General features: G+C 42.4%; 1 protein-coding gene across 7 annotated transcripts in view; it reads left to right on the forward strand.

The window, feature by feature from the left end:
• Window positions 1–10,205, forward strand: part of FUT10 (fucosyltransferase 10) — a 21,978-nt gene extending 11,773 nt beyond the window's left edge. For all 7 annotated transcript variants that reach the window (XM_017735399.1, XM_017735400.1, XM_017735404.1 and 4 more), the window contains 2 exons: window positions 5,938–6,773; window positions 8,033–10,205. In XM_017735399.1, the coding sequence (XP_017590888.1) occupies window positions 5,938–6,773; window positions 8,033–8,257 (1,061 nt within the window). In that variant the 3' untranslated portion in view covers window positions 8,258–10,205. The remainder of the gene's footprint in view (window positions 1–5,937; window positions 6,774–8,032) is intronic.
• The last annotated feature ends 519 nt before the right edge of the window (window positions 10,206–10,724 follow it).

Consider the following 10,724-nt stretch of genomic DNA (forward strand, 5'->3'; position numbering starts at 1 on the left):
CTTTCCCTATAGAGAGTAAATATTCTAGGTGGCAACGACTTAGAACAGGAAATTTATGCAGCTCATTGAGCTAAACTTTGCCTGGTGCTGAATACCATTATGAGTGCTCTGTAAAAGTACTCTGAAAAGTGACCATGCACTTCTGTGGTATGACTGATGCCTTGTCTCATGCTGCTTTTCAGTCACATGTACTCCCTGTTCATGGGAGAAAAGACAATTTCGTGTCATTGCCAAGGCATTTAAAGACAGTCTGAGATCAAGCCAACTTTTTCCAGTGTTCTGACTTGTCACTCCTAGCAGAGGTTCTGCAAGGCCTTTGTTGCACTTCTGCAAGTCTTTTGTCTAAAAATAATGCCCTCTCTGGCAACATGGCAATTCCCCTGCCTCATGTGCCAAGAAATTGCTAGCAGACTCTAAACGGAAAGTAGTGAAAGAAACCTATTGATTTTTCACAGGGAGCGGCAGCTAGTGCAACCTTGTGAGCTGCTCTGGCTCTGCCAGAAACTTCCCATTACTGTAAAGTCAGTCTACAGAGCATGAAAGATACATCATTCAAAAGTAGACCTTACTTCATTAACTTTGTTCTTTCTCCTCACACAGTTGTTTTTGAAAGAAAACTTGAGTTTTAGGTGGAAAAATAAATTCAAATGCTTTTCTCTAACTGGTACGTTCAGATCTTTTGTCTGGAAATAAAACAAAATAAATCAGGATACCAAATCTCATTCGCTCAATATGAATCCAGGTGAACTGGAAATATAGGAAAGAAGGGCATTTAGCTTGGTTGTTAGCAGTGAACCAAAAACTTCTCATCACTAATCTTTTTAGATCTCCAAGTAGGTCAGCTTTGTCAATTGATAATATAGTGGTTAAGCATGAAAGTGAAGGAGTAACAGCAAAGGAATGAGAAGCTGACCCAATTAAAGACAAAGAAAGCTGGATTGCATCACAGGGAAGCTGTAAAGTCTGGTGATTTTGGTCTCTGGTAGTAATTTCATTTGTCTGTTTCAGCATTAGAAGGACTGTTACTCTTCATTTTTAGCAGGCTTCCAGACATACTTTGCTCTCATATTTTTAAAAGACTGTTTATACTGGGCATAAGACTCTCCCTGTAGTGGTTTTTTTTTTTTTTTCTTCTGGTGATGCTGGCTATGAACTTTGTAAAGACAAGTGTCAAAATACGCCAAATTTTTACTTATTTTTAAACCACAGTAAATGATCTCACAGTGCCAAAACAGAGTGTCTGGGTTTTGAAAGACAGGTGTCTGCTAAGGAAGGCAGAGGCCCCCCTTGAAGTGGCAGATATAACCCCTTTTCCCTCCAAGTTATTATATTTTGAAATCAAGGGCCTTTAGGCGAAGATGTGGGAAATAGGAATAACAGTTCTTTACTCTATATATATATGTATATAACCAGTCAAACAAAACAACAACAACTATGGCAGTAACAGCAATCACAAACCCAGTCCCAGCCTTCTCGGCTGTCGGGCCCTTTCCCCTCGGGTGCAGTTCCGCTCGCAGCCGGCAGGGGCGCTGGCGGCTCCCGGTGAGCAGGGCAGGTGCGATACGCAAATCCCGGGTGGCAGACGAGATGTATCCAGATGGGAAAAACCCACGGAGGCCCAGGCAGGCAGGGCGAGCAGGGCTACAGCGTAGCGAAAGCTCGAAGCAGCAGCGGAGCAGGGCAGCCACAGCTCGGTCTCCAGCAGGGCAGGGAAAGCGGCTTTTGGGGTCCCGGCGTTGTTTCCAGCAGGAAGAAAGAACGGCCAAAAAGAAAGAAGCAGCAGCTCCTTTCTCTGCAGCTTCTCTCTCCGGACGCTCAGAGCGAACTGCCCCCACACCCAGGTGTAGACAAAGGAGTAGCCAGGCCCACCCCACTCCCCTTTTTGTCTTTCTTAAGTACAGCTATTTGTCCCCTAGCAACATGCATATGGGAGAAAATTCCTTTAACAGGAAAAAAAACTAAGACTAAACTAAAACCCCAACACAGAGAGAGCGAGTTTTTCTCTCATTCTGTCTTTCTTTCCCTCTCTCCCCCCTGCCTTGATGCACAGAGCTGTGAATCTGCAAAAAGGTGTATTATACTTTTACAGAATTTCCCTCTAAAACAGCCTGCTGAGTGAAAACTTGAATATCTGAATTCCCATGGTAAGGCTGGATCAGAGCTCAGTTTCACCTTCCAAAGAAAATGCATTAATTTCCCCCTAGTACTTGGTCAGTAAGCTAGTCAAGAGGAGAATGATCCAAAGATTAAGAAAAGGACTGTGCAAAAATATAGGGTGTAGATGTTCTCCAGCACAACTGCTTTGTTAGGAACACCAACTTTTCTACAGCTTGTTCCAACTCACTGTCCTGGCCTGGAGAGCCCCTCAGTGTGGGTGATAACTTTGTCAAGTGTTGCCGTCTCCACTTGCTAGACTTTATCTCTACTTTTGGAAGGGATTCCTAGCTCCACCCTTCCAGTGTCACATAATTCATAGAGTGTAGTATTTAGCATGAGCTGCCAATGTGACTTGAGTCAGCATGAGCTGGATCTGTCAGAGCCTCAGGGGTGTTGTTCCTAAGAGGGAAGGATATCCAGCTGTTCCGTACTGGAGCACCAAGTCCTTGGAGTATGGCTTCTGAATGAAAGTGTCTTCTAAAATGCATAACTACTTCTAGCAGTGTATATCTTTCTCTTCTGCGTATCAAAGATTTCCAGATTAATAGTTGGAAAGTGAAATCACTCATGATTCCAGCCTTGTGCTTTTTTTTATTCCCTCATATGCTTCCTTATTTCCTTCATTTCATGCAGTAGGGGGCATGCTGATGTTATCTTCCTTTTAATTCTTTTTGTCTTCTTGCTGGACTGAGACTGATTAGGTGTTGTATTAAAGTCAGTCATTCTGATTCCCTCTGATCTGTATTGTGTCGAGTTTTGGGCCCCTCATTTCAAGAAAGACACTGAGGTGCTGGAGCATGTCCAGAGAAGGCCATTGAAGCTGGGGAACGGCCTGGAGAAGGAGTCCTGTGAGGCTGGGAATGTTTAGCCTGGAGAAAAGGAGGCTTAGGGGTGACCTTATCACGCTCTACAACTCCCTGAGAAGAGGCTGTAGCCGGGTGGGTGGGTGTTGGCATCTCTCCCAGGCAACCAGTGACAGGAGGAGAGGACACAGCCTCAAGCTGCACCAGGGAAGGTTCAGGTTGGCCATCAGGAGAAATTTTTTCATGGAAGGGGTTGTTAAACATTGGAATGGATTGCCCAGGGAGATAGTGGAGTCACCATCCCTGGAGGTGTTCAAGAAACACCTGATCATGGCGCTAAGTGCCATGGTCTAGTTGATAATGTGATGATTGGTCAAAGGTTGGACTTGATGATCTTGGAGGTCTTTTCCAAACTAAAAGATTCTGTGATTTTATAGTGCATTTTTCTTTAAGTTTCTCTTTGCCCAACTTAACTGTCTCCTAGTTTTACATGTTGCCTTTTTGTCTTTCTCTCATTCTTGCGTGTGTTTCCAGCCCCATTTCCCTGCAAGAGGGAGTACCCTTGCAAGAGACTGAGCTGCAGTGCTATGATTTTGATCCGCAGCATTTCATTAATGTTGGTATGCACTGTTACTTCTTTTCTTGGCATCACCTAGAACAGAGTGTTTTCAAACCCAGGTAGACTTTTATGAATTTCTCCATGAGAATTTGATTAACTTTCAGTTTTTGTCACACATCAAAAACAAGATAACACATCAAAAACAGAAGAAGCAAATAGCATTTTTCATTGAGTGGCACAGCCTTTCATCCTTTTAGTGTTAAGGACTTAGGACCTGCATAGAAAACAGAAAGTCCATGTTTAGTGGCCTTAAAAAACCCCACCTGATGCACCTGAAGGATTAGGAGATTTTTATATTACTGACAGCTAACTTCTATCTCCACTGCAGTAGTGACATCTTATATTGGTTTTATAAGGTCATCCTTGGAGTCATTTTGGCAGGCTCATACAGCTGCGAGGATCACTGGACATTTCTTAAAATCTTCTTTGTGTTTTAGTTTTTTTCATCAGTATTCTTTGTAAGACTTTTGCTAGCACTCCCTTTTTGCTGTCAGTGGTTTGAGGTCAGGGGTAGAATGGAGAATGAAAAGTTAGAAGTATGACTGAGATGGTGTTATGACTCTCCTCTGAGGGAGGGTACTGAGGTTCCTGTTAATAGATCCCTTGGATGACTTAGAGTGAAACAACACTGAATGACCGGTGTGTATATATGAGCCAGGTTTATTTCAAAACAACTTAATTGCAGTGGCAAGGACGTATGTGGCTCTTTTGATTCTTTCCTATAAAAGTATAAAAATCCCACAAAGAAAATATGTAAGGAAAAGAAGAAGAGAATGAAGGGATAACAGTAGATGGTGGAGAGGAAGGATACCACCTCTGATGGATTCAGTGATGACTCTCAGTCATTGCAATTTTGATGTCCAAGATAGGAGTGATGGTTGCAGTCTTGATTCGTTGGGGTAGGGGCCTGCAAAACAAAGAGTGTGCTGGGTTATATACATTTAAATTGGCATGGAAACACCTAGATCCCTTGCCAGGGTGGGAACTCTTTGTGAGTGATGCAACAGTATGAGGCATGTGCAGTCTTCTGATGGAGAGTTCCTGGTAAGAGTTAGGGTGCTTGGGGTTGTTTGTGGCCCATAGCCCCCTGTAGAGATATGGCTGGTGTTTGACACTGCTGCTTGTGACTGTGCATCTGTGTCTTATGGTGAAAGAGGGAAATTGGCATTGAGAAAGCATTACCCCCACCTCCATGGAAGCTGCTGCTTACTGGCCATTCCCCTTAGTTGGTTTGAGCTCAGCTTGTTAAGACATTATGTTCCCGATTGTCCTAGATGCAACCAGCCATGGAGTTTGCTATACAAAGGTTAGGTTGCCACAGATGGTAGTTTGTCTAAAGATGAGAGTTTGTGATGTTTTCTAAACCAGCTCTTCAGTGTTAGTTTCGGTTTTTGAACCTCTCTTGCTTGACAATATCGGTTAAAAGTTTTGTGTATTCATTGCCTTTACTTAAGTGGAAAACTGGTATGGTTATAAGACAGTGAGGAAGAACCTTGACAGAAACTGGGCAACTTTGCATTTAATCTGCAGTAAGGCTGGTCATACGAGTGTAGTGCAGTAGTACTGAAGGTTGACTGAGGGCTGCATTAATGAGCTGGTATTTTCAACTTAGTTTTGCAGAGACCAGCCTTTGAGAAAAGTCATCTAGGTTTGTCCTAAGGCTTCTACCAGCTTTCCCAATTTCTGCGGTTGACTGTTCTTAGAGTTTAGACATGGTTGTTCTTCAACTGACATTACTTTGAAGAGCTGTCTTCTGCCAGAAGCTATTTCTTTATGTATCTGGTAGGCAGCTGTGATACATCATCTCTTAATTTTCTCTTTGATAAGTTAATAGTTTGGCTTCCTAAGTCTCTACAGTACAATGTCTTTTCAAGACTTGAAGTAATTATTTTTTTTCTCCTTGATCCTGTCCAGTATTTCAGCATCCTTTTAGTTGTTCTATTGCTAGAACCAAGTTGAGTTCTGCAGTAACCATTTTCCTTGCATCGCCATCTGTTCCCCTGTTTAGAGAACCAGGGGATTATTAAACATCTTACTAGTTTCATTCCAGTGCATTAAAATACAAAATTCCTAGTGATCCTTTGAAATGAGAGGCCTTTAAACTAATATGACAGGAAAGGAAACCACTTCCGATATTAACTACTGATACCACTTCTCTAGATTATTCTGCTGTGGAAGACAGTTTTATCTGTCATTATGCTCTTGTGCCTTTCCATGAATTGTGCTTTTTGAAATAACTGCCTTATAGTGTCAGAAATGTGATGGTTGTATGGCTGATACTAAATAGACTTCTGTGTCATTGTAGTTAGTGTCACATGACAGATAAGAGCAGGACGACCACTGTTTGCTTTTGTCTAGGTACTGACTTCAGTATAGACAGCTTACCCCTCCCTCGTAAAGACTATCATGACTGGGCCCTTTTTCATGAAGAGTCGCCAAAAAACAACTACAAACTCTTCCACGAAGCAACCATCACCTTATTCAACCACACTGCAACATTTAGCCGCCATTCTCACCTGCCACTGACCACTCAGTACCTTGAGGGTGTAGAGGTCCTGAAGTCATTGAGGTTCATGATCCCACTGCAGATGAAAAACAGCCTGAGGAAAAGGCTTGCACCGCTGGTGTACGTGCAGTCTGACTGCAACCCCCCTTCTGACCGGGACAGCTATGTGCGTGAGCTGATGTGCCACATTGAAGTAGACTCTTATGGGGAATGTTTGCATAACAGAGACCTTCCTCAGCATCTCAGAAACTCAGGTGCCATGGATGATGGGAACTTTCTAAAAATACTGGCACAGTACAAGTTCATTCTTGCTTTTGAGAATGCTGTTTGTGAAGATTACATCACTGAAAAACTCTGGCGGCCTCTGAAGTTGGGAGTGGTGCCAGTGTACTTTGGGTCTCCCAGCATTGTAGACTGGCTTCCTAGTAACAAGAGTGCAATCCTGGTATCCAGTTTTTCACACCCTCGGGATCTGGCCCACTATATCAAAACACTGGATACAAATGATGAAGAATATGAGTCCTACCTACAATGGAAACTGAGAGGGGACATTTCCAACCCGAGACTTCTTAGAGCAATGAAGGAACGCAAGTGGGGAGTGCAAGATATCACCCAGGACAATTACATTGACACCTTTGAGTGCATGGTTTGTAACAGAGTGTGGGAAAACATCAGACGGAGAGAAAAGGTATGTGTGAATTTGTGATTGTGTCTCAGAGAGGCTTTAAAATGGCACTAGGGTCAGGTTTGTCCCAGGAAGTTTGGTTACCAGATTTCTGGCCGTCTGACAGCACGGTATTCCAGTGCCATTTGGTTGTGCATCCTCATGTAAACAGGTGTTGGCAGAAGCTGCAGGTGCACAACCAGAGCATGTGTTCCTCATAGCGCTGCTGTGTGAGAACATGACATTGACCACTGAGCTGGTGGTCATTTTCAGCCAAAGGCTCGAGTTGTTGAGGGAGGAGGTTTTTTTCATGCTGCAGAAAGTAGCCTGACTTTTTGACCTTCAGATGACCTGGAACATTTGGAAATAGGTTGCCCAGAAAGGTTGTGGGATTTCTGTCCTTGGAGGTGTTTTAAGACTAAGCTCAATTTTGCCCTAGTCAATTAGATATGATTACACCTGTTTGGAAGAGGGAACTGGCCTAGAGATCCCTGTCTTCAGGTTTGTCTTAAGCACTCTATGACTGTCAGGTTCTGTGGGTACATTCAAACCTGTAGTGACAACATGCCATTGCCTGTGGCCACATTTGGTGACTAAACACTGAAACCATTTTTAAGCCAGGCTGTGTGTTTGTGAGAGGTATTTTAGCTGATCACAAACTGAGCAGTACACTAAGTGGTAAGCCAGTAGAAGGGAGATGGAGAAAACCTCTGAAGTTATTAAGGCGAGCTTAAGTGTTGAGAATTATTAACTGGCAAGCATTACTCTTAACCAAATTTTGCTGTTTGAGTCTGGTGCAAATCTGGACATACGTCCTCTCTTTGAGTTAGGAATGCAACCGTGGAAAGGTATAGAATAGGTTAGATACAGATATTCCTTCTCTGTGCTTCTGTGGCTCTCTAGTCAATAAAATTATAAAGACCAGTTTGCTCTCCTGGCCAGATTCATGGTTTGTTTTTTTCCCTTAGGAAAAAACATCCCAGTAAGTATGTGTGTATTTAAGATGAAAACAGAATATAATGATGAAAATATAACTCCTTGCCTTGTAATTTCATTTTTTGTTGGCTGGTACTGCTCATTTGCAGCCAAACCTTATCTGAGACTCAGCATGACTGATCTTGTCCCAGACACTTAGGGGAGGCCTTCCACAGGGACATGGTAGAGCCTGCATCGTGAAGAAAAGTGTAACTGATGCGATTTGATAGTTTACTAATGGCATAGCACTTTTCTTCTCTGTTTTCTTGGGTCACTGAATAACCCCTTTTATTTGTCTCCATTGCCAGGGATGGCTGCCCCAGAAGTGGGAGGCTCAAGTTAATCATCTGAGCTGCCCCAAACCAGAGGCGTTCTGGTTCTCATCCTCAAACCCTGGCTGGATTTCTCTCCAAAAGATGTGGATACCAAGCTTCGAGCAATCCAAGAAAGAAGCCTGGGCACTGAGGCACCTGGTGGAAAGGAACAAGAACTTTACAGCTGAAGAATTTTGGATGCTTGTATTCAAAGAATAAACACAACGACCTGTAAAACAGAGTTGAGCTCCTCAGAGGAGTTCTGTGGAGTTTTCTTTTGTAGGTGACCTTATAATTTAGGCCATGGAAAATAGACCCTTAAGACTGAATTTAGTATGTTCAGTGCTCATGGGGCACTAAGAAACGCTAAACAATAAAATCATTCTGCCAGGTAATATACGCACATATATACGCATATATTTATATTTAGAATGATTTCTATTAATTGTCATTTGTTCAAATGTTTGAACATTAAGACCCTGATTTTGAGGGTTCTCAAAGCCCAGATTTAAGCACACAGCTAATTACCCTGAAGCAGATGGCTCTCCCTCCATCTTTAGATACATACCTGCTTGGTCTCAAGACCCCTTTTTCCCTAGTCCAGGACCCTCCTTTGCTATATTGATAGCCACAAGGTGCAAAGCAGCTGACACCATTGCACAGGTACAGCTTCTGTGCTGCTTTGGAGGTAGATTAAAAACTTGGGACCGTGTGCCTGGCTAGCTGTTTATTATGAATTTTCCTGGCATCAGCAGATTTAGCCGGGACTTGGTGGGCTTTGTGTCCTGACACTGAGTGCCAGTGTAAAGTATGTTAGTGGTTGGAATGTTGGAATGAGGAAGCACCATCTGTTAGTGTACAGGGACAGATTGAATGAAAAACGTGTTGGCTCAGATTTACCCACTATCTTTTGCTAAAAATAAGCAGAGCACATGAGTATCTCTACTCCCCAGAATCAGGGTTGTCTTTGATCTGACTTATCTTCTTGCCTTTCTGATGATGTATTTGTATTGTGATGATAGTACTTGTGTCAGGTATAAACATGAAATTATATGATTAAAAGGGCAGGGATAACACAGAGTCCATTGGTGCTGAAGTCTTCAGTAGGCCCAAGGAGAAGTAGGCGAACATCCTTCCTGTTTTAACACACAAAACCTCAAATCTTAATCTCACAAAGAATAAAGCTTGGTGATCTTAGTCATCACTTGCCAAAGGACACACCTTTGCCTGGTATTTAGACTGTTACAGTTTTCTTCCCAAGTTCTTTCAGCCTCGGTCTGTGAAGGAGTCAGCTTCCACAGGATCTGCAAAACGGCACTGACTGTGTGGAGCCATTCAGATGGGGGACAGTCGTTCGTACACATGCCCACATATGGTGACACAGGCAAACGGAACTATGAATACAGGGTTCTTCACATTTCCAGAAAGGCAGATTTTCACCTGTGTGATAATTTCCATGCAATTGTTCCTCACACCAGGCTAATTGAAAATTTCTGTCAAAGACCTGACTGTTTTATGAAGGGGTAGGCACATAGTGGCAATGGGGAAGGATGTGAAAATAGCATTTACACCAAGAAATTCTGTGGCAAAATGTACTTACCTTGGAAAAGTTTCCTCACCAGAAATTTTCTCAATGAATAGCTGGTGAGTTTTTTATTACTTTTAAATCTGTCAAAGGAAAGATAAGTTTTGTAGCCATGAACAATATAGCATTGGTCATTAGTATCAGTCTTTGTTTCTATGAGAATATATTTCATTTCAATTAAGAAAAATATTCTCACTGAAATTTCTCACCAATAGTGTTTTGCCAGTGTGACACACAGTGTCTGTTGGGCATGTCCTAAACACTTACCCCAGTGGTCTGCAGTGCAAATGACTAGGCTCCACAAATGAAGCTCTTCAGCAAAGTGACATAACACAGGACTTAGAGGCTTTCCTAGATCAAGACTGAAAGCTGAACATAAGTACCAAAATATTTGCAAAGGGAACTGCTGAATGCCCATCTGTTGCCATGAATCTCTAAGTCACCTCCCAGGATGATAAAGGAACATGAAGGACTAACTACTTTTTGTTGTTATTCTTGTTGGTTTATTTTTTTTTTTTTTGTTATGTTCTGCCGTCTCCTTTGCCAAAAATATAAAGCTATGTTGTTTAACAAGGAACTGCACAACTGAATGTTTTTTTCTTTGTTTTCATGATGGAATCTGTCAGATCCTGAGGATCCTGAGCAGTCTGGTCGATAGATTTATCCAAAGATATGACATATTTATCTCAGTTTTTGCTATTTTATTATCTTTAATTTTAATTTGGTGGGGTGTGAGGGACAGAAAGGCTGAAGTAAGTGGTTTATGACCCGCATTCTGAAATTTCAAGTGGTCAGCAGCCCATGTTTCAGAAGAGGTAATGTGTTCATACTGTGCTATACAGAGTAGAAAAATGAGTCTCCAGAGCAGTTGCCTAAAGGGGTGCTGTGGTTTAATTGTCAGTCCTCTCACAGTGCATTTTTTTTCCAGAATATAAACTCTTGGGTCCCACAGTCTAATTCAATGCAACCTCCATTTGGCCTCTTCATTTTTTAATCACCTTCTAGAATAATTTTTTCCTGTGCTGGGTGGAGGGTTTGTGAACATCACTGTGGAGATTTATGGCAAGAATTTGTGCAGGCTCATCAGGTGTTAAGAAGGAC

The sequence above is a fragment of the Corvus brachyrhynchos genome, unplaced genomic scaffold (assembly GCF_000691975.1).
Source record: "Corvus brachyrhynchos isolate BGI_N302 unplaced genomic scaffold, ASM69197v1 scaffold22, whole genome shotgun sequence".
Taxonomy (NCBI): domain Eukaryota; kingdom Metazoa; phylum Chordata; class Aves; order Passeriformes; family Corvidae; genus Corvus; species Corvus brachyrhynchos.